The sequence below is a fragment of the Garra rufa genome, chromosome 18, assembly GCF_049309525.1.
Source record: "Garra rufa chromosome 18, GarRuf1.0, whole genome shotgun sequence".
Lineage (NCBI taxonomy): Eukaryota > Metazoa > Chordata > Actinopteri > Cypriniformes > Cyprinidae > Garra > Garra rufa.
In genome coordinates, this window is record NC_133378.1 from 24,402,867 (window position 1) to 24,430,226 (window position 27,360).

The 27,360-nt window shown below is 36.9% G+C and overlaps 1 protein-coding gene and 1 long non-coding RNA gene across 2 annotated transcripts; both read right to left on the bottom strand.

Annotated features, from left to right (window-relative positions):
• Positions 1 to 3,540: 3,540 nt before the first annotated feature.
• Positions 3,541 to 5,551, bottom strand: LOC141290450 (uncharacterized). Its single transcript, XR_012340150.1, has 5 exons — positions 5,431 to 5,551; positions 4,840 to 5,011; positions 4,170 to 4,294; positions 3,912 to 4,023; positions 3,541 to 3,804 (listed from the first exon to the last, which is right to left on the bottom strand). It is a non-coding gene; the product is annotated as an uncharacterized lncRNA (long non-coding RNA).
• Positions 5,552 to 16,637: 11,086 nt separating this feature from the next.
• avpr2aa (arginine vasopressin receptor 2a, duplicate a) lies at positions 16,638 to 27,146 on the bottom strand. The gene is made up of 5 exons (XM_073823025.1): positions 26,778 to 27,146; positions 26,449 to 26,694; positions 25,702 to 25,848; positions 21,744 to 22,359; positions 16,638 to 18,058 (listed from the first exon to the last, which is right to left on the bottom strand). The coding sequence occupies exons 1-5, from the start codon at positions 27,144 to 27,146 to the stop codon at positions 17,859 to 17,861; spliced, it is 1,578 nt and encodes a 525-aa protein (XP_073679126.1). The 3' UTR covers positions 16,638 to 17,858.
• Between the last annotated feature and the right edge of the window lie 214 nt (positions 27,147 to 27,360).

Below are 27,360 nucleotides of genomic sequence, written 5' to 3' on the forward strand. Positions count from 1 at the left end.
AATTCGTTCCCTCAGTTTATAAACCGTACTCACGAATTCTTAAACTGTTCCCTCGGTTTAACAACTCGTGCCCACGGATTAACAAACCGTACCCACGAATTTCCAATCCGTGCGCTCAGATTTTGTAAACCGTACCTTCGGATTTTGAATCCGTACCCACAAATTCATAATCCGTGCGCACGCTTTCGTAATCCGTTCCCACAGTTTGTAAACTGCTCTCACGGATTTGTGGCCCCGCCCCTAAATTCAACCAGGACACCTGTTTAAGTGCTGGATGCATTGTTTTGCATTTATTAAACTTTATTTCTCAGTAGGCTATATGAGACTATGCAACACTGACAAAACAGAGTTTTTAGCTTTATTTTATATTAATCACCAATAGATTAGCTGCTAAAACACAATGTGTTTTATTCTATTGGTTATTAATGTAAAATAAACGCTTAAAAGAAGCCTGTTTTGTAAGTGTGGTCATGGTACCAAAATAAAATAATAAGTGAAGAGCGCTGTTCAAACTACGGAGCCCCTTACGTCACCTGTAGAAGAAAAATAATTAATCCGTGGGGACGGTTTTGCAATTCGTTCCCTCAGTTTATAAACCGTACTCACGAATTCTTAAACTGTTCCCTCGGTTTAACAAACCGTTCCCACGAATTTCCAATCCGTGCGCTCAGATTTTGTAAACCGTACCCTCGGATTTTGAATCCGTACCCACAAATTCATAATCCGTGCGCACACTTTCGCAATCCGTTCCCACGGTTTGTAAACTGCTCTCACGGATTTGTGGCCCCGCCCCCAAATTCAACCAGGACACCTGTTTAAGGGATGCATTGTATTGCATTTATTAAACTTTATTTCTCAGTAGGCTATATGAGACTATGCAACACTGACAAAACAGAGTTTTTAGCTTTATTTTATATTAATCACCAATAGATTAGCTGCTAAAACACAATGTGTTTTATTCTATTGGTTATTAATGTAAAATAAACGCTAAAAAGAAGCCTGTTTTGTAATTGCGGTCATGGTACCAAAATAAAATAATAAGTGAAGAGCGCTGTTCAAACGGCTTTGTTTTATTTAATAATATTTTTCAAAATATAAAATTACCTGAATTTAAAAAAAAAAACGAGTTTTGGAGAGGAGAAGGTAAAAAAACAATACAAAACAGGTAATGTACAGGTTATGTTGCCATTCCTTTGCTCTCAAACTAAATGCAATGTAATAATAGGCCTTTTTAATAATATTTAATAATAACATTAATAGTGCAGCATGATCGTTACTTTAAAAAACAAAAACTTATATTGAACGAACAAAAAATACTCCAAACGTTTTTCTAAATTAACTTAATAAAAAAACGAAACGAAATATAATCACTTTGTCATTACATGCAAAACTATTTTAATAGCTGAAACAGTAGTATAAGCTGTTTACGTCATAATACTTAAAATAGTATTATTTTATTATTTATAGGCTAAATAAATGGTTGCACAAATGTGTTTGTGTACTATTCATTCTTAACATGTAGACTCATTTTGGGGATTTTATGATAAGCTTTTCACCCAGAGTTAGATGCATGCTGCACTATTAATGTTATTATTAAATAAGGCCTATTATTACATTGCATTTAGTTTGAGAGCAAAGGAATGGCAACATAACCTGTACATTTTTTGTTTTGTATTGCTTATTACCTTCTCCTCTCCAAAACTCTTTTTTTTTTTAATTCAGGTAATTTTATATTTGAAAAATATTATTAAATAAAACAAAGCCGTTTGAACAGCGCTCTTCACTTATTATTTTATGTTGGTACCATGACCGCACTTACAAAACAGGCTTCTTTTAAGCGTTTATTTTACATTAATAACCAATAGGATAAAACACATGGTGTTTTGGCAGCTAATCTATTGGTGATTAATATAAAATAAAGCTAAAAACTCTGTTTTGTCAGTGTTGCATATTCTCATATAGCCTACTGAGAAATAAAGTTTAATAAATGCAAAACAATGCATCCAGCACTTAAACAGGTGTCCTGGTTGAATTTGGGGGCGGGGCCACAAATCCGTGAGAGCAGTTTACAAACTGTGGGAACGGATTGCGAAAGCGTGCGCACGGATTATGAATTTGTGGGTACGGATTCAAAATCCGAGGGTACGGTTTACAAAATCTGAGCGCACGGATTGGAAATAAGTGGGCACGGTTTGTTAATCCGTGGGCACGAATTGTTAAACCGAGGGAACAGTTTAAGAATTCGTGAGTACGGTTTATAAACTGAGGGAACGAATTGCAAAACCGTCCCCACGGATTAATTATTTTTCTTCTACAGGTGACGTAAGGGGCTCCGTATTAAACGGCTTTGTTTTATTTAATAATATTTTTCAAAATATAAAATTACCTGAATTAAAAAAAAAACGAGTTTTGGAGAGGAGAAGGTAAAAAGCAATACAAAACAAATAATGTACAGGTTATGTTGCCATTCAATTTGCTCTCAAACTAAATGCAATGTAATAGGCCTTATTTAATAATAACATTAATAGTGCAGCATGCATCTGACTCTGGGTGAAAAGCTTAACATAATCACAAATCCGTGAGAGCAGTTTACAAACTGTGGGAACGGATTTCGAAAGCGTGCGCACGGATTATGATTTTGTGGGTACGGATTCAAAATCCGAGGGTACGGTTTACAAAATCTGAGCGCACGGATTGGAAATTCGTCCAGTAGCACCTCACTGCAGAACATGAAATCCACTGGGAGGAGTTGGATCCAGATTCAGGGGGCGGAGTTGGATTTCCTCCCACTGCATTCTGATTGGTCGACAGGTTCCTAGCGTTTCTCACAGGTTCGCGTTTAAAGGCTGTGTAGAGAGAATGGTGCCGTCAAGCTGCGCCTAATTTAATAACAAATGATCGTTGCGACGGAAGCGAATCAAACTAACTTTAGCTGGAAAATAACTTTATTAAAGAACCGCTATAAAGCCAAAACAATCTCCGTTTACTTAAATTATAAGTTTATCTCTGTAAAGCTGCTTTGAAACAAATCTACACTGATAAAAGCACTATATAAATGAAGATGATTTGACTTTTGATGGAAAAACAAACTTGCCGAAAACAAATCTTACTTAATAAAGTTTAAAAAGTTACAAGCATTGCAGTTTGTACATTGTGTGAATGTGATTTTTTATTTTATTTGGAAAAATAAACCAAAAAATTATAATCCAAAATAAAAAGAATGATTAAAAATTCTTAAATTTCATCTTCCCTGAAAAGCATGTGGTTCCTTGTTACATGCAAGAATAAATATCTCTTAAAAGGAAATGTATTCTTTGACTGGCTGATCTTTTACCCCTCTCATTAATAAGTAGGCGCTTCTACTTTTGAATAATATTAAATCAAGTTTAAATTCAAGTAGAAAATGTGTGCTTTTCCACTACTGATTATGCAACTGTAAGTGACTAAATTATAGCACCACTAATTTTATACTTATAAATGAAGAGTATCTCACATAAATTCATTAAAAAAATTAATTACCAGCACAATTGAATAGGAGAAAAAAAAACATGTTTATTGACACACTAGGTAAAACAAACATTGTGAAAACAGTAGGGAAACTTTGAAGGCAGAACATAAGGAAAACCACATTGGGAGCACACGCAGAATGACACAAACATTACAGGGAAACCACCAGACATTCACAATTAACTATTTATCCTTTCAGGTCAGCACAGATCTGGCAGAACTCGCTGCAGAAGTCTGGGTGGGTGTCTTCACTTATTACTTTAAAAAGTTCCCCCTTTCTTCCTCGACCTCCATATCCTGTGGGTTAGCAAAGAAGGCAAATATTTCAATATTCATTATTTTTTAAATGTTTTAATTCATCATTGAAAGTAAAACACTCCATGGCAACAACTAACAATGCATACCTGGAGTGCAGTGTTTGTAAACATCACCACATTGCCTACACGTTTCCAGTTTGTACATTTTGTAAGTACTCCGCCTTGTAGTACGGTGAGAAAACGGTCCAATTTGTGACACCTGTAAACATAAAACATTTTTTTAAAATCACACATTCAAAAATACACAAGGCATTAAACAGCCAATCAATCAAAAATCACCTGAATTTTAATAAAAATATGTAACTTTTGAAAAAGTTATGCAAAAACTCTGCAATTAACACTTACTGTCAAACCAAAGAAAATGGGCTCGTCTTCTGAAGCCTTCCCGTGTCACAAGGTCTCTGAAGCGAGTGCACACAAGGGCCAGCTCTGTTCTCTGCACTGCAAGTTGCACTTGACAATTAGGAATTCTGAAAAAATAAAATTATTATATATAAAAAATATTTATATATATATATATATATATATATATATATATATATATATATATATATATATATACACACACACATATACACACACACACACACACACATATATACATACTGTATATACACATATACATTATATATATATATATATATATATATATATATATATATATATATATATATATATATGAAATGTAAATAAAGGTATAACACTTAATGTCGTGAGTCATAATGGCATAAGTCGTGGTAATGTGGGTATGATAACTTATTAAATTAACACTTGATGTATTTTTTGGATTATGACTATATTACTTATGAAATAGACTGATGTAAGAAGCATGCTAAAAAAGGTCAACAATGTTATTTAACTGTTTAAGCATTACAACACTACAATACTTACATAAAACAAATTAGGCTAATAAGCAACCGATAACGTCAGTAAAATAATAATCAACATTAACAACGTTTATAATAATGAATTATGTTCAAATAACTTCGAATAAAAAAAATCAATGCCAACTTGCCTTGATGATGTACTGCCAACGATAAGTGGTTGGAGACATGATACTTCACCATGTGAAGTTCCGTGGTGGGATTGAAGACTTTTGTTCCGCAGAACGGGCAATGATAATTAGAGCAACAGCTCTGGCATCTCTGAAGGACAATCTGCCCATGTCGCAACACTGTTCTGTGCATCTATGAAGAACGTTAAATAAATTTCAAAGGTTATTTATTGCCAAGTTAGCGATGCCTAACCTGGCTAGTGGGTAGCGTGGCTAACCTGGCTAACTAGATAGCTACCTGACTGACAACATCACATGTTAGCTAAGTTATATACATAAGAACATACCAGCAGTATTATCCAAAGCTAATTAGTTTAGCTAAATAGATAGGCCACCTCTACACGTGCGTGCTAACGTTAACGCTACAAACGACCTAACTTACCATTAATGGATGGCAGTTTAGCGGACTAGTTAAATATGTCTTGGCGTTATCAAAAAGTATGGACACTGTCAAAACTTTAACATATATTTAAGTGTGATCATTACTTAAAGACGCACACTAAATTATTAATCTATTCTCGACTATTATTAGTAATCAAAATGCAGACTTACATTGATGAGAGCAAACAATGGACCACCTTCACCGATATGCAGGTTCATCTGGTTGTGGGGCGTCCCGGGCGTGGGGGCGAACTTGGCGAAGTATATATAGTGGGAGGAGTCGGATCTGGATCCAACTCCTCCCAGTGGATTTCATGTTCTGCAGTGAGGACCTTCTCAATTCGTGGGCACGGTTTGTTAAACCGAGGGAACAGTTTAAGAATTCGTGAGAACGGTTTATAAACTGAGGGAACGAATTGCAAAACCGATTAATTATTTTTCTTCTACAGGTGACGTAAGTAGTACGGAGCCCCTTACGTCACCTGTAGAAGAAAAATAATTAATCCGTGGGGATGATTCTGCAATTCGTTCCCTCAGTTTATAAACCATACTCACGAATTCTTAAACTGTTCCCTCGGTTTAACAAATCGTGCCCACGGATTAACAAACCGTGCCCACGAATTTCCAATCCATGCACTCAGATTTTTTTAACCGTACCCTCGGATTTTGAATCCGTACCCACAAATTCATAATCCGTGCGCACACTTTAGCAATCCGTTCCCACAGGTTGTAAACTGTTCTCATGGATTTTGGCCCCGCCCCCAAATACAACCAGGACACCTGTTTAGGTACTGGATGCATTGTATTGCATTTATTAAACTTTATTTCTCATAGTAGGCTATATGAGACTATGCAACACTGACAAAACAGAGTTTTTAGCGTTTGTTTTATATTAATCACCAATAGATTAGCTGCTAAAACACCACACCTGTGTTTTATCCTATTGGTTATTAATGTAAAATAAATGCTAAAAAGAAGACTATTTTGTAAGTGCGGTCATGGTACCAAAATAAAATAATAAGTAAAGAGCGCTGTTCAAACGGCTTTGCTTTATTTAATAATATTTTTCAAAACATAAAATTACCTGAATTAAAAAACAAAACCAAAAAACGAGTTTTGGAGACGAGAAGGTAAAAAGCAATACAAAACAAATAATGTACAGGTTATGTTGCCATTCCTTTGCTCTCAAACTAAATGCAATGTAATAATAGGCCTTATTTAATAATAACATTAATAGTGCAGCATGCATCTAACTCTGGGTGAAAAGCTTAATATTAAAATCGCCAAAATGAGTCTACATGTTAAGAATGAATAGTACACAAACACATTTGTGCACTCATTTATTTAGCCTATAAATAATATTTTAAGTATTATGACGTAAACAGCTTACTGTTTCAGCTATTAAAATAGTTCAGTTTTGCATGTAATGACAAAGTGATTGTATTTTGTTTCGTTTTTTTATTAAGTTAATTTAGAAAAACGTTTGGAGTATTTTTTGTTCGTTCAATATAAGTTTTTGTTTTTTAAAGTAACGATCATGCTGCACTAATGTTATTATTAAATATTATTAAATAAGGCCTATTATTACATTGCATTTAGTTTGAGAGCAAAGGAATGTCAACATAACCTGTACATTATCTGTTTTGTATTGTTTTTTACCTTCTCCTCTCCAAAACTCGTTTTTTATTTATTTTTTTATTTTTTTTATTTTTTTTTTAAATTCAGGTAATTTTATATTTTGAAAAATATTATTAAATAAAACAAAGCCGTTTGAACAGCGCTCTTCACTTATTATTTTATTTTGGTACCATGACCGCACTTACAAAACAGGCTTCTTTTTAGCGTTTATTTTACATTAATAACCAATAGAATAAAACACATTGTGTTTTAGCAGCTAATCTATTGGTGATTAATATAAAATAAAGCTAAAAACTCTGTTTTGTCAGTGTTGCATAGTCTCATATAGCCTACTGAGAAATAAAGTTTAATAAATGCAATGCAATGCATCCCTTAAACAGGTGTCCTGGTTGTATTTGGGGGCGGGGCCACAAATCCGTGAGAGCAGTTTACAAACCGTGGGAACGGATTGCGAAAGTGTGCGCACGGATTATGAATTTGTGGGTACGGATTCAAAATCCGAGGGTACGGTTTACAAAATCTGAGCGCACGGATTGGAAATTCGTGGGCACGGTTTGTTAAACCGAGGGAACAGTTTAAGAATTCGTGAGTACGGTTTATAAACTGAGGGAACGAATTGCAAAACCGTCCCCACGGATTAATTATTTTTCTTCTACAGGTGACGTAAGGGGCTCCGTACTAACGTAAGGGGCTCCGTAGTACGGTAAGATTGTAGACGGTAGAATATTAAGGCATATTCTACTCTGTGGTCGCTTCAACCCGCGGACATGAAAACAACCTCCAGCAACTGTATTGAAAGCAGCCCAAGAGTGCTGTACATAAAAGGAATTAAAATCATAATAGCATAAAAATCATAAAAATTTAAAATACAATAAAAACAGAGAATTTAAGAACATTTAAGATGATTTTAAAAATTGATTTAATTAATTAGCACAGTAAAATGATTATACATAAAATAATGCAATCTGTTCGGACATAGCACAGTGCTCATTCAATAAATGCACTACTGAACGAGTTTACAGCGCCTCTACATGGTAGGTCACATACATCAGATAGCCGTCGTCACTTTTTTTGTGTAATTTTATCTAATCTTAATTTTATTTTGATCTTGATATTTTCACTGGTGTTCACGATCTCTGTCTTCCTACCTCATGTTAAAATGTTTCCATAAACAGCCAGGAAATTATCTGGTTCCTTTAAAGGGGTAGTTCAACAATAATAAAAATTCTGGCATTAATTACTCACCCGCATGCCGTTGCAAACCGGACAGATCTTAGTTTATCTTCAGAACACAATTAAGATATTTTTGAAAAATCCGAGAGCTTTCTGACCCTGCATAGACAGCAATGCAACTTAAATGTTCCCAGGCCCAAAAACGTAGTAAAAGCATCGGTCAAATAGTCCATGTGACATGAGTGGTTCAACCGTTCAACAGTTCAACCGTTTAATGCGCAAAGAAAACAAAAACGGCTTAATTCAACAATTCTTCTCCAAAGGTCAGAAAGCTCTCGAATTTAATCAAAAATATGCCTATATTAATTTGTGTTCCGAAGGTCTTATGGGGTTGGAACGACATGAAGGTGAGTAATTAATGACAGAATTTTCATTTTTGGATGAACTATTCCATTATGTCCATGACAAGACGTGTCATCATTGCAATATTGTATAGTGCCATTTTATGTTGTTCATTCGGTTTTTGAACTGATGTGAATATTTAACATTTTAGTAAAATTAATTTGTTACTTTTCATGTAAAAGCTAAAAGCCAGCTGTAGTTCTAATTAATAAACACCTGAGGGCAGTAAGACTTAAAATATGAACAAAGTGACTAGTCAAAGTCATATTCATCAAAGTTTCCTTTTCTAATGTTTATTAACATTAGTATTATGATCATTTTCCCAAATTCTAATAACACAAACCCGACACTTTTTCCCATAAAATGTCAGTATAATTGGCTACAGTACTTTCCAAACACTTGACAGCTAAACATTTTTATAAACTTTATAGGCCTTTCATAACGTTTCCATAATACTACAACATTTATAGTTATTTGCAATTAACTGCAAGTGCAAATGAGACATCTGTTAAATTAAGTGCAATGTCTGGCATTTAAAAATGTGTTTCTTGTCTGTTTAGTATCCAGTGGCGTGCCGGTAATATGGCCAGCTGCCAGGGCGGCCTAAGGTGACCTGAAACTCAAGGTGTAAGTAATTTCATCCTTATTAGAGAGTCTTGTTCAAAGCTTATGCAATATTGTAAAATAAACAGGCGGTTCTTGCAGAAATTCTGGAAAACATTCTTGCGAAGGGCTCCTAGATAAATATTTTGGAGATGAAATGGGGTACAAACTAATCTTATTTCGAGAAAAAAAAGCTTTTTATTACTTGGGCTAATTCTAGATTGTATCTTCATGCATGATGTGATCTGGTTTGCAAATGATTTTAGCAGCAGGAGATTTAAACGTCCTTACTTTATGTTTATTATCCTTTCAGCCCTCTCTTGACATTTATATACAAGTTCTAATGTAGACCAGCTGTTTGTAATCATGTTGTGTACACCCATCGGTGAATGTGACAATAGTCTTCATTCAGGTTTTATATTACATGAAGTTCACACTGTTATTTCCTCTTCATCATACTGTGGTTTTCTCAGCTGTTTTTTGGGATACAGTTTTGAACAGTTACACAGAACAGAACCAGAATAATATATTACCATATGTGTCATAATTAAACTGTAAACTCCAGGCGCTAAAATCCAAACTCAGATTTGAAGGCTGTCAGATAGATAATTTTTTATATATGAGATTCCACAGATGCTTTTACTCCAAAATGGGGAAAAATGATGTGGACAACACTTACCATGTGGATTGAAAATTACAGAGTGGAATTCCACTCTTTCCTGGGCTATTTTAAAACCTTAAATTCTTTGTTGTCACTTCATGCTGTTTATTGAATGATATATTTTTCTATAAAAAGAAATCTGATTTTATTTCTTTGTAAGTTTCATTTTGAATCAGACCCTAATCACTTCTTCACGGAAGGGTCGGCCACTGCACATCAACCGCTCAACAGATACGATCCTTATTTATATCTCTAAAACTGCCAGAAACAGCAATGAATTAATGCATGACCTCGGACGCAGAACGCCATCCAACACTGGCAGGATTTCTGTGGTCCTTCTGAACCACAGCCATTAATAAACCCTGCATAGCTGTCTTACGAACCCTACGGGATGAGAAGAAATTATAGTTTCATTCATAGGAATGTTTCAAAGATCCAAATTTATCCCTCATGACCCTGGCTTTCAGGTTTGCACTTAAAGAGTGTTTAATAAAGCTCATTTCAGCAGTTCACATTAGTTTAACACTGGGCTTCATTGTATTTCCTGTTCTGAGAGGAAACTTACTTAAGGGTTCAATGTATAATCTGGAATCCAAAGAGACATGCATATGGTGATGTCAGAGGGATTGATACCCATTTAAGGACATAGTTTTGGTTTTCCAAGTGAGCACAGAATGTTCCAATTACTATTCCTTCATGAAGTAAACATTTTGTTTTAGTACGAATTGTCTTTTGGTGTTATAAACAATTGTATGTTTTTCTGAACAATTCACAGCACTTTTTTTGTCATTATGCAACAGCTGGCAATGCATAGCTAGCCAAAAAAAAAAACACATATAGCTCAGATCAGTTAAAAAACCATGCCGTTATTAATATGTAAAGCAGCTTACAATATAGAAATACATTCATATGAAGTTTAGATTTGTACAGCGTAACTGACTTTACCAACAAGATGGACACAGGAACAATACTATTCCTCATACTCACCAGTGGATCCTCTGCAGTGAATGGGTGCCGTCAGAATGAGAGTTCAAAGAGCTGAGTTTATGATAAACAAATACATCATTGTGATGTTTTTAACTTCAAACCATTGCTTCAGGCTAAAGTTTGAGTCCTCTATCCATAATTTTGCTTTGTCCCCTGAAAAAGTCATCTCTTCTGAATTAAGAGCCAAACATGCACAGATCAAGCACTGTTTACAAGTGAAACGGTCCAAAACAGTTCTAAACAAATATGCTGGTGGATTTTGATGTGAGAGGACAAAGGAAGCATTAAGGATTATGAACTCACATTTTGTCCGTAAACAACGGTTGTAAAGTTCAAAGCCTTAATGATGGATTTGTTCATTTCACACAGCTTTTCGCCTCATAAAATGTTAAAGGAAACCCCAGGTATTACGACTTACAAGATACGATGCCACATTGTCTGGGTTTTGGTTGTAATTTTCAGTTGAAGGGCAACAAGAGAAGCGACGCAAGTCTTTACTGCTTTTAGCGATAAGAAGAGGAGAAAAGAATGGGAAGATGCCTGTGGATGAATAAAACTTCCTTAAGACGCCTTTGAGGCTTTCAATAGACCACAGCTACTGAAAAAGCTTACAAATGACAGAGACAAGAAACGCTCAATGCCTGGCAGAAGCAAACATGCCGATGCTTGTCATGACGCCGCAGCCACTGAAGGAGTTTTAAAGGGGTCATCGGATGCAAAACTCACTTTTACATGTTGTTTGAACATTAATGTGTGTTGGCAGTTTGTGTACACAACCACCCCACTAGGGGTGTGCAAAGCAGGCGGTATTTGTATCTGTATTTGTATTTGTTGAGGGGGGAAAAGTATTTGTATTTGTATTTGAGTAAAATTCAAAATAGGTGTAAAATCCTGTTGTTGTTGTTTTTGTGCGTTACACTTTTAATTTACGTTATTGTGTAAGTATTCTTTAATTATATCCATTATAATAATTATGTTTATGCAATATTGGTTGATGTTTTTGAACATGTAACAAGGAACGCCATTGAAAAGAAAATAACATAACAGCCATTACCTCATCCATGGTTAAACCAACAACTAATAAAATACCATTGTGAACATTATGAACCCCACCTCCACCCATCCTTGTTGGAGGACGCTGAACAGACAGAATAAAAACAAATAATACTTAAAAGAACTGTTCTTCTTCTGAATGAACTTCTTTCCCGTGGCACCTGCCGTTGCTAAGCAACCATGACCTGATCTCTCAATGAAGACTCAGAAGCTTCAGCAAAGCATAAATGGATTTCCAGCATTAAAAATCGCTTGCAGTAGCTCTGCTATTAAATTTATTTTAAAATGGTAATTCCTGTACAGATAAGATAAGCTGTTCCTCTAACTTGGCTGTTTTTCAATGTTATTAAGGGAAAGGGTGAAGCTGATTGGTTGGTTCTGGTCACATGACCTGAGCTGCGCTTATGGCATTCTGAAAAGTTGAGATGTATTTATCTGGATGCGGCGGAGACGCGCCTGGAAAAAACGAGCGCGTAGCACCGTGTCCGCGTCGCTTCCATTATGAGCGTGCATAAAGTGTCTACATGTGAAACAACGAACTTGAGCGTGCATGTGAACGGCCCCTAATGGAATAATCACCCGATCAAACTCTGCTTCCCAAAAGCTATAAACTGCCTCCAGAACCCAGTTAAGGTACAAAAATCTATTCAACAAAAATAGTGATGCAGTGAAGTCTTTTTTCACCAAAGTCCCTTTTAAGGCAAGTCATGTCACTCGGTGGCCATCTTTGAAACGCTACTCGGTCAGGCAAGTGCAGCTCCTATCTCTTTGAAAACATCAAATTCTCCAAAACTGTTCACCAAGCCGACGATTAAATTTCATATTTTAAATCTCCAAAGAAATCCAACATGAACTGCCTCATAAATATGGTTCCTTGAGCTCCAATAGCGTTTAAATGAAACATGCGCAGTACTGAGCTCACGTCTTAAAGCGCCAATTGTTTCTATAGCAACCGGTACTTCTAACGGCAGCTGCAGTGACGCGCTGACTTTATTAATCAACTATTGGCTCTTTCACTAAGAAGGCGGGGCTTCGCGGCCATAATGAACGTTGCATTTTTCCCCATTCAAAACTACGAGTGACATGTCTTGGGTATTCTATAGTCTTTGTTTTCACCCAGCCGAATCTTCTCTGTTGCTGTGTTGCTGTGTGGAGCAGCCTGTGTCAGTCACCTCTTTTAACCCCACCCCCCGACTCCTGAATGTCACTCACTCACGCGGGCATGCACTGACTGCGGTCTCATGAGGAAACGCAGCTTTTTGATATAAAGTTTTTCTTGTTACTGAATACAAATATTTTTTAAAGTATTTGTTCGAATTAAGTTTTCGTAAAAAAAAACACCCTTTCCGAATACCGTATTCGAGTTCGGCTCCACCCCTACACCCTACAATGATAAAAATCCACCCAGTGGTATTTTTTAATCTTTAAAAGTAGTGGTGGGCCGTTATCGGCGTTTACGTGCTGCGTTAACGTGAGGCTCTTATCGGGCGATAAAAAAAATATCGCCGTTAATCTATTCTCAAAGTTGGGTTGGGAGCTGGGTCTAAACTACGTAAGCTATGATGACTTTCACCTTGATATTTTAGCGCGGATGACGTATACCTAGTCGAATTGCACTGTAGGGGGCGAGAACGAGTCTTCAACTTCTGTGAAATTACCACAGCAAATGAGACGTGCAAACATGGATGCAGTTATGAAGCCGCTTCAGGGCAGGTGCGTTGCTAGACCCTTTTTACTGGGGCACGTGCCCCAGTGAAAATCTGCTGTGCCCCAGTAAAATCTCAAGTTTGAGTTATAATTTACTTTGATAATCCCGAAATAAAGACATTAAACTATATGCAACAACTGAATTGATGCTTCTAAAAGCAACGCAGTTTAATCAAAGACTATGCACGCAGAAATCCATGCCCGTGTGCGTCTGTGTATTTAACGGCAACGCGCACGTCGTGCAGCCTTTTGCGCAGAAGTACTTGGTTACATAAATTTGTATAGGTAATTATGTTGTAAATGCAATTGTCAAGCAGTTTGTGATGCATTTTGGAAACAGGAGATGAGCGCCTGGTCTAATGCGCCACCTGGCCCGTTCTCGAAGACTTACTTTTAGTCCTTTTTTGGGTAGCACACATATTCTGATGCCTTCAGCAGAATTCAAATTAGCCATTTTAATCTAGATTAATCTAGATTAATTCCAAGATTTAATCTAGATTAATCTAGATTAAAAAAAATAACCTATGCCCACCCCTATTTAAAAGTAATATCCCCGTTATAAAATCAGGTCATTCTCAGCTTCTTGTCATTGTGAAGACGCAGAGGATTAATGTTACTTTCGGTTTTAAAAGGAAAGTGCCGATCCCGATCTACATATGCATCTATGTTCGTGTGAACCATTCGTGATGCAGCTTCACCCACAGCAGAAGTGAGTATAAGGGTTTTTATGCATCTTTGCAAATGGTTTTTCTTAATAATGTGCTTGTTGGCAAGTTTCGCCGATAAACGCAGCTAAATGTGGCTAAACACGGCTAAATGTGGCTAAAGTAAACATTACACCTCATAATCTAACAACAAAGAGGGGCGAGCAGAGCTCATTTGCATTTAAAGGGCCCATGCAAAAAAATGAGCTGATATTTTGCAGAGCTGATTTTGACAAGGTAAAAGAGTGTTTTTTTTTTACAGTAGGCTACTATTGAGAATTTTTAACCATTATTTTACAGACTTTTTATTAAGATCCTAAAGATTCATATGAACTTGTGGAAAATGGGCATCCGATGACCCCTTTAATATCCGGGGGCATTTAGACTCCTTGTAAGGAAAAATCGATGGTACAGCGTTTAGTTTAAACCTACCTGTAAGCTCTTTCAGTAGCTGTGGTCATATCAGTATTTATTTTCCAAGTTGTGTATTCTGAGTTCTATTGCGGTAAAAATAGCAAGGTAACTTGTCCAGTGAAACCATTTCACGTTAATCAAATAATGGCGCCCCCCATAGTCCAAAATATGTATGTTTTTTTAATTAAAGTAATTAATTCATGGGTTTTCTACTGAATATTTCAATACGAGACATCATTTACGTTAAACCATACAAGTCTTTTCTGGGGTTGCCTTTAAAGGGATAGTTCACCCAAAAATGAAAATTTGATATTTATCTGCTTACCCCCAGGCATCCAAGATGTAGTTGACTTTGTTTCTTCAGTAGAACACAAAGGGGCCGTTCACATGTCACCCTTAAAAACGCGTGGAAAACGCTAGGCGCGCGCTTTCTTCCTTATCAACAAAGCTCCGGAAGTGTCTGCTGTTTCTAAGCAACCATCAGCTGCGCTCTCGCGCCAAGCCTATGCGTCTCCATGCATTGTTTCTTCTATTAGCGTCAAAATAATGGGGGCTTGACAAATCATAAAGTTCAGGAAATCCCTGGACCACAATGATTAGCTTCTCCTCCATGTTTCTGCTGAGGTGGTTCAAGCTGATTGGTTGGTTCATGTCACATGACCTGCGGTGGCTTTCGGCATTCTGAAAAGTTGAGATGTTTTTATCTCGATGCGGCGCAGACATGCCTGGAAAAAACAAGCGTGTCGCACCGCGTGCGCGTCGCGACCGTGTCGTTTCCATTATGCACGCGCAAACCGCGCGTCTACATTTGAAATAACGAACTTGAGCGCGCAAAAGAGGCTGCATGTGAACGGCCCCAAACTAAGATTTTTAACTCAAACCGTTGCAGTCTGTCAGTCATATAATGACATTCAATGGGCACCAAATCTTTGAGAGTAAAAAAAACATACACAGGCAAAACCAAATTAAACCCTGTGGCTCGTGATGGCACATTAAGGTCTTATGACACATAACGATCGGTCTGAAGAGAGATCCCCCATGTGATTGTAAAGCGCTTTGGGTGTACGGAAATACACATGAAAGCGCTATACAAATGCATCATTCATTTATTCATTCATTCAACGATCGGTCTGTGCAAGAAACTGAACAGAATTTATATCAATATTTACCTTTGATCCACCGGAACGTTCATCTGTATGGCGGTTTGAGTTAAAAATATTTGTTGTGTTCTACTGAAGAAACAATCTTGGATGCCTTGGGGGCAATCTGTTCTAGCCATTTTTTTAGGTGAAATCCTCTGAGGAATTTTTTGTAGAGATCGGTTTGTGAAGAATTTTAGCTCATTTGTTCCTACATTCTAGATCGCAGATGATAACCTCATCACCATATGTTATGGCTGGACTGAGATACTTTCCTGCTGTGAAGTGTTTTGTCTTCATCAAACTCTCAATCCTAATTTAGTGCCATAAATTTAAATCTAATCTTATCTGTCTGCAGTGCATTCTTCAAATAGCTAGATCATGCAGGTGGTCTTTGACCACTAGTCGTGGTAGTAAGCCTGGGGTTATTTGTGACCTCCAGATGTATTTGCTATATGACAACTTCTTTTACTTATTTTAACTCCTGCGAAGACGAATAACAGTGCTTTGCACCTCAACGAAAATGTATTGATGTTAAGTAATTGTGTGAGCCTTTTCCATGGTTCATTGTTTTCTGATTTTATGATATCTTCTTTGACTATCCATAAAGTTTAAATAACATTCAGCTCACATTTAGAGTCAAATGATAAAGATCTACAATTAGAAAAAAAAAATATTTCATAAATTTGTGAATTTATAATCAATTACTCTTTAAGAAACCCCACTTTCAACCTTAGTTTTTGTTTTGTGATTTATTGAGAATGTTGTTTCTGCACTATATTACAAGGATTTGACAAAGACATTTTTCTTTAAAATGCAAAATAAATATATATAGATAAACATCTGTATCAATAGATTTTTATTATTATTATTATTTACAGTATATATTGTGTGGTTTCATTTACTCTAAGACTTTATATGTACAGTGTCTCAAATCAGCTACTGGTACAAAAATATGTTCTTAATCAGTACTTGATCAGTCTTGTTTTATTGCAAATTTTTAGCCATGCTGAAATAGAAGAAGATAATAATTGATAAGACAAAGAAATGCCTTTTTAGTGGTTTATGTTTCTGGTCAATTGTAAAATGATTTGTTCTTATTTTAAGCTTAAATACTGATTAAGAAAATAATTTTTGCAGCGTATCAGATGACAGGATCTGCATATACTTATACTGTACATCAGTTGAATTCAAGGCACTGTATAACCTGAAGTCATGTTAATTTCTCTCTTTTCTTTACCATCTTCTGATTTTCATTATGACTTACACATTTTATTCTCACACAACTTTAAATAAGCTTTTAAGTGCGCTTTAAATAATTTGCCTGTTACTGAGGAACTGAAAGTGTTGCTGCTATGCACACTGCTGGTGTTTGACTGTATAAAGTCATTATTATTTCCTCAGCCTTATTCAGAATGCCTCATTAAATATACAAATTTGTCAACATATGTTCAGTTTTATACCTGTACCTTTTGTACTGACTGTGTGAAAGTCATTTGTCTGATATTTGTCCAATAAGGAATATATATCACTTTTTAGTCCTGGATTTTTCTGTATGGCATGGATTTGAAATATCCCCTGGATGTAGTTTCCATGCATGAATCACATAAGTCTTTCTTAGTCCTTGCCATGAAAGCTCTGAATCTGAAGACAACTTATGGCAGAAAGACTGATAAATGGGATGAAATAACTGGCTCTGGGGTTAAGTCCTTGATCTCTTCTTCCTCTCTGGTTAAGACGTTTATCTCCTTTTCCCACCGGATAGTGGACAACTTCCATGAAATAGTGTTAAATAAATTATCTTAGTTTAATTAAGTTTATTATGGCAGTCAGTAAGCTGTTCCTTATCCTGGTTGATGAGACGAAGATACTCAGAAGTCTATTTTTGAATAAAATCCTCATGAATTCGTCTTTATGTCATACATTGGTCCTGTTTGGTCATTAATAAGCCACTCTTCACAGTTCACTTGGTTGAAGTGGCATCGTCAGATACTCTGAATAAAAGATGTGGCAATATCTCAAGACAACATGTGTTCCACATGCGTAGGACAGATACACAGTACACACGCATAAATCGCCATCTCTGCTGACAGTCAATTTTCATTTCTTCTGTCGGGGTCAGCACTGGTTGTCCTTGGTAGTAGAGGTGTTTATGTCACTGGAGTGGTCATGTGTTGAGCTCCTGCGGGGCGGCTTTGGCCGACAGCGCAGCAGAGCGAGAAGTTCACGGGACACACTGCTGGAAAAGGCTGTGTAGATCCATGGGTTCGTACAGGAGTTCAGACTGGCTAACAGCATTAGGATAGTGAAAGCCACTCCTGAGAAAGAGGAAGGGAGGAAGAGAAAGTCAAATCAATTTCAAGTCAATTATTGTAGAGGTCAAGTTATTGTCCTTATATAAGAGGTTACTACTAATATAAACCACATTGGAGACGGTGACTCCTTGAAATGTGCTGATCTAAGAGAAGTTTAGAAACTCAACTAAAACCTTGTTTATACTTTTGCAAATGTTTGCCCAAGCTAGCAGGGAATGTTTTTGAACTTTGGCTAATGTTCTTGCAAGGTTATGTTCCAGAAATGTTATTAGAATGTCATTCAAAGTTATCAGGTCTTTAATGTTATCAAAACATTACCACAAAAAAACATTATTTATACATCATTCTTGGGATGTTTTTTTTTGTCGAAAACAGGAAAACTGGTCAGAAGTTATAAACAGATTCAATTTTATATTTTGACCTGCAATGTGCCAAAACGACAGTTCATGCTTGTTATAAGACATACCAAATTTGGTCAGAATCTGATAAAGTGATGTGAAGATACAGCCTCGTCCTCGTCCTTATCCTCATCAGCCAATTTGTTTACACGCTTTACGAAAATGGTTTAGTATATTAAAAAGCTTTTGTTAACTTTTTGCCAGAATGCTCTGAAGATGATCTGTGACAATTTTGCTGAAAATTGGACAAACCATGTAATACAAGTTTAAAAAAGTAAATTTTTTGGGTGATTCAAAAAATTGTTTTACTTTTTGACCTGTAGAAATGTTCATTTTGGTATGCATTTGACTTGGCATGAGCCAAGTAATCAGAGCGGAAAATATTTTGCTTTTAGACCTTAAAGTTCAAACGTTATTAAGAAATAAAGCATATATTTGGTCTGTTGGTGGCACTAGAGAGTTTGAGTTAGAGACTCCAAATTTACAATGGTTAAAATTGAGACTGTCGAAAATGAATTGGTATATTTAAAAAGCTTTTTGCCAGAATGCTATGAAGATGATCTGAGCCAAGGTAAAAATTGGACAAACTGTGTGTCATGATCTGGGCTGTGGGGTTTCCCTCAGCCACCTGAGGTCGCTGTTCCCCTTGCACTGCACTTCCCTGATTGTTCACTCCTGTCTTGTCATTAGCACTGATTACACTCACACCTGCTCACTATTATCTGGTCTATAAGAACTCTCATGTCTCACTGCTCATTCTGGCTGCATTGTCTTCGTATGTGTGTCTCTGTGTTTCTGGCTCCTGGATCTCCTGATCGTGTTTTCGGTTCTGTTTACTTTCTTTTGGTTCTAGTCGTGTCTGTGCCGTGTTGGCCTTTTGTTTGTTCTGTTTTATTGTGTTTTGTTTCATTAAAATCCTTTCCCTGCATTTGGACCCAGACCTCCCTTCTTACCCGTGACACTATGTAATACGAGTTCAAAAAAGTTTCCAGATAATTCAAAATTGCAAAAGATCTTGACCTGTAAAAATTTAAATTTTGGTATGTACTCGACTCAGCATAAGCCAAGGAATCAGATGGGGGAAAAATTGCTTTTAGACCTTACAGTTCAGATGTTATAAGCAGAAATTAAAGCATAAATTTGGCCTCTTCGTGGCATAAGAGAGTTTGAGTTAGAGACTCAAATTTGCAGTGGTTAATATTGACCTCAGTATAAGTGACCTCAGATCATGCATTATAACAGAAGTTTGGTCAGAATCTACCAAAGCGTTGCGGAGATATAGCCTCATGTCAATTTTTGCATTAACACACTTTACGAAAATGAATTGGTATTTTAAAAAGCTTTTGATAATTTTTTGCCAGAATGCTCTGAAGATGATCTGAGGCAATTTTTGGTGAAACCATGTAATGCGAGTTTTAAAAAGTACATTTTCTGGGTAATTCAAAATTGTGAATAATCTTGACCCACAGAAATTTACATTTTGGTATCAATTCGACTCTACAAGCCACGGAATCAGAGGGGGGGGGGGGGGATTAGCTTTTAGACCTTACAGTTAAAACGTTACTATCAGAAATAAAGCATAAATTTAGCCTGTTGGTGACACAAGAGTTTTTGAGTTAGAAATTCAAATTTACTGTGGTTAATATTGAGACTGTCCTCTATCTGCATGCCAAATTCCATAACCTTCCCACAAGCTGTTCTATGGGACAATGCAATAACATGCTTGTTATAACACATACCAAGTGTTGCAGAGATATAGCCTCATGTCCATTTTTGCACAACCCTTTATCAAGTTTGTTAACACGCTTTACGAAAATGGTTATATCAAAAAGCTTTTGATAACTTTTTTCAAGAACGGTGATAAATGATCTGAGAATATTTTGTGAAAACTGGACAAACAATCTAGGACGAGTTTGAAAAAATAAATTTTGGGGGTTATTTAAAATTGTAAAAATGCTTTACCCATAGAAATTAACATTTTGGTTTGCATGCTACTTGGAATGAGCCAAGAAATCAGAGGGGAAAAAAAGACCTTTTTAGACCTTGGAGTTCAAACGTTATTAGCAGAAATAAAGCACAAATTTGGCCTGTTAAATGGTGATAGAGAGTTTGAGTTAGACTCATAATTTGCTGTGGTAAATATTGAGACCGTCCTATATTTGTATGCCGAATTTCATAACTTTCCCACATGCATTTTGGTATGCATGCGACTCGCAATCAGCCAAGGAATCAAACGGAAAAAAAGATTTTTGCTTTTAGACCTTACAGTTCAAACGTTCAGAAATAAAGCACATATTTGGCCTGTTGGTGGCACTAGAGAGTTTGAGTTAGAGACTCCAAATCTGGCATGGTTAATATTGAGACTGTCCTCTATCTGTGTGCCAAGTTTCATATTTTTTCCACAAGCGGTTCTATGGGATGCCGTAGACATCTCGAGTGGAAGAAGAGGAAGAAGAAGAAAACTAATGGAGCACCTTTAGTGTTCAGCCCCAACATATATTAAAATAGAAAACAGTTACAATATCACTGTTTTTTTTTACCATATAAACCCATTCAACCCATTCCAACCCATTTAAAAATCTTATCAACTACAAGTTTTACCCAAACGTGGTAGCATATATAGAGCTTACACTTTAAACTGGAATAGGAAATAAAGAAATAGAAAGCATCCAAACAGAGATTTATAATGACAAAAAATACATTATAATTTAAGTTTCCTTTGTTGGAAATGTAGTAAGAAAATCCCTTACACTAAACAGTTTATATGACATTGAACTGTTCAATCAGTGGCAGTATGTTGCCCATTAGGCTGCACGTAAACAGCTGAAACCAATCAAAAGCATCTGGAGTAGGAGCACAGATGTGTGTTAGCAGCTCTCAGTGGCCTGTGGTGAGAGATATCAACATCTGGTTAGTGATGGAAGAGCAGCAGGAGATGGAGATAGGTTATTTATTGGTGTGAAGAAATGGCTTTTAAATATGCATGTGTGTAAGAGGAGAAAGAAAGAGCGAGGAAAGAGATGGAGGAGAAGATAGATGGAGGGCATTTGCAGGACGTTTCTTGTAGTAAACACCAACTTGACTGATTGCATTGACAGGCTACACATTTTCCGGATAATTTGCAACCATTCCAAAGCACTTCCACAATCCAATGAGTCAGTCTTCTTATAAAGGAATTAAAAATACCCTTATCGAACAGCCAAATGTCGTCATTGAATTATACCTCAGACTTTTATCTCCAAAAATGGCTATGCTATATCTTTCTTGTGAGGACTGCTTTTGTTTCTTACCTTGGTCAGGGGGATTGGGGTCCCAGGCAGCCCACAGCTGTACAATGAAGAAGGGTGACCAGCACAAGGTGTAGACAAGCACAATGACTAGAGTCATCCTCACTGTTTTAGACATAGCTTTCGTCACACCCGTAAGAGGTGGATGGAGGGGGTAAGGTGGGAAAGAGGGGTTTGAGGGAGCATTGGAGTCCTCAGTAGTGGTGTTGTAAGTGTTCCTGTGAGGCACAGAGTTTCCATGTGGTGTCTGGACAGCAGCAGAGTTGCTCCAGATGGTGTGAGGGTGAGTCTGAATGTGAGGCAGCACATCGGGAGATGAACTGTGAGTCTGTGAAGCCATATCATTGGGACTGCAGCTGTCCTGACAAGATTGATCACAGCAATCCGGCTCTGGTGTGTCCTCAGAGTTGCAGGTGTGAGAATCACTGTTGGTGTTCCTTTTATGAAGTTCTCTTATTTCTCTCGTCTTGTGTGAGCGTCTAGCTCTCTCTCGAACTGTGCTGGCCCGTTTTTTGAAAATGGGAAAGTGAAAAATGACCAGGTTCTTCTTCATGTCAGCAGAAACCACACGTTCCGATTTCAGATAGATGTTGTCATGGATCTCTTTGAATATTCGTACCTAAAGACACAAATACATGAATTAATAATAGAGCTGTCATAGTGAACACAGTGATACATTAAGATGAATTAAATTAGTGTGATTTATTAATTCCATTTTACACTAACTACTTCATTCTGTTTTGGGTTATTACTACAAATCACACATAGGTGTCGCTGTTTAATACTTAAACAAATTACTGACAAGCTAGTGGTGCAGATTGCGTCGGTGAGTCTAATCGTTTAAATTGGTTCACTGAAAAGATTAATTTAGATTAGTTTACTCATTCGTTTTCTGCAGGTTGTTTGTGATTATTAAAAGAGTTTCACTAAATCATTTATGCGAAGTATTTGTTGTTAACCATTAATCGTTTATCTCTATGTCAGCCTCTGGACATGAAGCCTTAACAAACAAGGTATATTCAGTCAAAAGTTCCTATATCGTCCATTTGTTCACAAATGACTCATTCAGTGTAGAGTCGAGTTTGCGAAGGGGGTGTGTTCGTTTAGTAGGTCCAGCCAATGAAATACACCCTCACAACCCGCACTCGATAACTATTGGCTCGTAAGCAAGCCAGCCCATGGAAACGAACGAGATTGATTAATTTACTTAAACCAAAGACTATAGAATACCAAAGACATGTCACTCGTGTAGTTTTGAATGGGGAAAAATGCAACGTCATCATGGCCGCGAAGCCCCGCCTTCTTAGTGAAAGAGCCAATCGTTGATGAGTAAAGTCAGCGCGTCACTGCAGCTGCAGTTAGAAGTCCCGGTTGCTATAGAAACAGTCGGCGCTCTAAGACGTGCGTTCAGAACTGCGCATGCGCACTAGCTTATCCAGCCGGAAAAATAACCGTTTTTTAACTGTATTAAAGCACAAGGAACTGTATTTATCAGGCAGTTCTTGTTGGATTTCTTTGGAGATTTCAAATATGAAATTTAATCGTAAGTTTGGCGAACAGTTTTGGAGAATTTGATGTTTCCCCATTCAAAGAGATAGGAGCTGCACTTGGATGCCCGAGAGGCGTTTCAAAGATGGCCGCCGAGTGACATGACTTGTCTTAAAAGGACTTTGCTTAAATTAACTAATTCTTTCTCAAACGATACACAGTTGCTTTATGCACGGTTCTCAGTTATGGTTTCTGTCTAAATTTAGAACAACATCCACTAAGAGCTGATTTGAATCAGGTATGTTACATAAGATATCCTAAAAAGTGCAGTGTTGAGAATCACTGCTTTCTAATTTCCAGCACTTATTTATGCGAATGATGGGGTCTTTCTTAATGGAAATCTTGTTTATAGACCAAACCCATATGGGCAGTTTAGAAGAAATAATTTAAAAGCTTTGTTTGGTGGTATTGAATCACCAATGACACTCAAGTATGAAATATTAACTGCAAGTGAAACTGACCATTTGTACAAACATTCACAAGATGTCGACCATCTGCAGATCAGGGGCAAAACCACTTTACACATGTAAGTTCATAACGTGAGAGATTTGTTCATAATTTTTGTGAGGTTTGTGGGAATTGTTTGATGTATTTTATGAATGTAGAACGTTTTTTATTTCTGTAAAACATTAGCCTGGAAAGATTACTGTGCAGATGTTTAATGGTCAGACCAGCTTTGAGAAGATTCTTGCTAAATGTTTTCAAAAGATTTTTTTGTTGCCAAAGACACATTGTCCACACTCAGTGGGAAGCCGTTCTAGGTTTACGCACAATGTGCTCTTTCTTAAGTAAGATGATTGACTTCCTGGGAACTATATCAGCTGGTGGAGGGAAAGATTGCACATTAGAGAATTCCTCTCCTGAAATAGACTTCCACTGACCAAAACCCCTTGACCAGGTCAGAGAGCATAATCTCACCAAACAAGCATTATGGTACATGTGAGGGGATCCGCCTCCTCTCAATTACTGTCACCCCAGCAAATCATATTTAACCTAAAGATAACAGAAGTCCTTTTCTCCAGATCACATCTGAAACAATAGAATCCTTAAACCTGGATATTAGTTACTGTTTTTGCACTTCCAACAAGCCATGGTGCTCTCATGCCACACATCATGTTCTCACTCAGTGAAAAATACATCGCGGAGCAAAGTGTAAACTGACAATGCACTGACAGACAAGACAGAGCAGGTTATTTTTGGTAAAACAAAGTCTCCGCTGTCAAATTTTGTCATTTTTTTAAAGATATTCAAACAATAAATACCGTTTTGTGTCATGACAGATTGCTGTAGCACGCACAAACCAATCATCTTTTCCTTTTTACTATTTATAGCACAAAATAAACATGAATGACCCTCAGAGGGTATCTTGGTATATATCACGAAGCAAAGAGGAAACTGACAATGCACAAACAGACAAGACAGAGCAGGTTACTTTTGGTATGAAACAAAGTCTCCGCTCTCAAATTTGTAAATTTTTTAAAGAAATTCAAACAATACCATTTTGTGTCATGACTGATTGTAAAAAGGCTGATTCTGCATTATGATTGATCAGCTCTCCTGTGAAATTTAAATTGGCTAAATGGGACAAATGAGGTTTTTTGTCACATTAAACATCATAATGCCAAACATAATCTATTCACTAGTCCACTTTCACAGCCTTGTTGTGTACTCGTGCTATTCCAAACTATTCCAACTTGAATTTTCCAACTTGTAGATTTTTAAAAAAGATCCAAAGAATTGTTATAAGCTAAATGGTGATGACGCTGAAGTGTAGTGTAGTTCATATATAGCCTAACTTTTAGCTTTTTGGCCTAGCTTTTTACTACTGGTGGTTGTATTTAAGCCCTTGAATTCAAAAAAGTTGTTTTTATTTGTAAAGGTTATCTTGATGAACAGTCATGTAAGAATTCTAAAAACTTTGTTGGTTACAGAGTTTATTTTCTGCAATAAAACAAAAGCCAATGGGAAAATGCTATTGGGTTCTCTTCCCTGCAGCACTCTAAAATGTAAGAAAAAACCTGATAATATAATAGCATTTTCCGTTAAGTTTACGATTTCTGTAAAAAATAAACAGTAGAAAAACAGATGTCCTGACAGAAAATTACCAATATACTTTCTGTTAAGTTTACGGACATGTTTTTTAACTTAAAACTAAACACAATGCATGGCATAATTCAAAACATGGATAAATCAGCTATTAAAACTCAACACGGAAAATTCAATCAATAACATAGTACACTGAGCATTCATTTTATAGACTTTTCTTGGAGGGTATGTTGTTTAAAACACCATAGTGAATACTAGGCCCACTAGTGTGTTCTTAACTGATGTGTTAACATTTATATTTTATGTTTCTTTTTTTAAGGTCATTGGGATTTCAGACACAAAATGAATGCACAGACACCAGGAGTACCTGACAAACGGTGATAATAAAGGTAGGAAGCAGAAACACAGCTACAGTCATCCAGGTGACATACGCTTTCAGCCCCCAAGGCTCAGCAAAATTTCCCCAGCACTCAAACACTCCTGGAGAAACCTCTGACCTGGAGAAAATAAACACCTGTAGGGAGAACAGCATTGGGAAAATATGTTAAATATTGCAGAATCATTCCTTTTGTGTTTCATGGAATAAATAGCAGTTTGAAATAACCTGAAAGTGAATAAATAATAGCAAATTTTTGGGTGAATCACTTTAAAAAGTCTAGTTTATCCAACTAAATTTTGAAAAAAATGTTGATAACTTATACACATCATAGATGTAGTTGAGTTTGTTTCTCCTTTGGAACAGATTTGGAGAAATTTAGCATTATATCACTTAAGCTCACCAGTGTTTCCTCTGCAGTCAATGGGTGCCGTCAGAATGAGAGTTCAAACAACTGATAAAAACACATTAATGATGGATTTGCCTATTAGAAACACACAAGATGTTTGCTTCAAGATGTCAATCTCGAATCTTATTGATTACTGTTTTTTCAGCTCTTTGGACTCTCATTCAGTGCAAAGAATCCACTAGTGATACTGACATTTCTCCAAATCTGTTCAGATGAAGAAACAAACTCAACAGCATCCTAGAGGGTGAGTGCATTTTCAGCAAATTTTCATTTTCAGGTGAATGCATATTCACTGAAGTGTAGTAAACCTTAGTATTTACAACTAGTACCTGTGGCACACTGAGAACAAGGGCTAGACCCCAGGCTACCATGATGGGTGTATTCCAGCGTGAAACTGCCCCTCCTTTGTAAGCCTGCAGGGGGCAGCAGATGGCATTATGGCGGTCCACTGTCATAGCAACGATCATGTAAGAGGATGCAAACATTCCCACGATCTGCAGATATTTGACTGACCGGCACAGCACATCAGGACCTTGAAATCTCTCTGTGATGTCCCATACTAGCTGCGGGAGCACCTGCAAAACATTAGTGTACTGCTGTTGACAAGTCACTTAAAAGACATAATACTACACTAAGCATTAGACAAACTTCAGCTCACCTGAAAAAATGCCACCACGAGGTCTGCAACACACAGATTGACCATAAATAGGTGCATGGGTGCGTTGTATTTGCGCCGCCTTAGCAGAACCCACAGTACAAAACTGTTCCCTAATGTTGTGAGAGCGAAAACCAGACCCAAAACTCCCATCTCCGCTTTAGCCAGAGTCATGTCCCGCACCCTGACCGGACCAGGTGCCTGAGTGGGGCTTATTGAGCTGTTTTGAGACACCAACCAGAAGTATGATCCTCCTTTGAAAGTGCTGTTGAGTCCAGGATGCTCAGAGAATGAGGACGAGGAGAAGTTGGACCATGCAACGGTTGCATGGAGGGATCCTTCCCATCCTGCCTCCCCTGAGAAGGTCTCCATGCCTGCAAGGAAAAAGCATGATTAAAATAGAAAACAGTTTATTTAAATTATAAAAACATTTAGCAATATTAGTTTTTTACTGTATTTTTTTTTAATCAAAATCAGCCGTGAAAAATGTATAATTATAACAAACTTTTTCCCTTTAAAGGGGACATTGGATGCAAAATTCACTTTTACATCTGTTTGCATGTAAATGTGTCTTAGCAATGTGTGG

Coding starts and splice junctions, on each gene's coding strand:
- avpr2aa (XM_073823025.1), bottom strand. CDS start 27,146: ATGGAGACCTTCTCAGGGGAGGCAGGATGGGAAGGATCCCTCCATGCA. Junction 25,849..26,448: donor TTGTTCTCAGTGTGCCACAG/GTACTAGTTGTA, acceptor TTCTCCCTACAG/GTGTTTATTTTCTCCAGGTC. Junction 22,360..25,701: donor TTATTATCACCGTTTGTCAG/GTACTCCTGGTG, acceptor TTGTGTCTTTAG/GTACGAATATTCAAAGAGAT.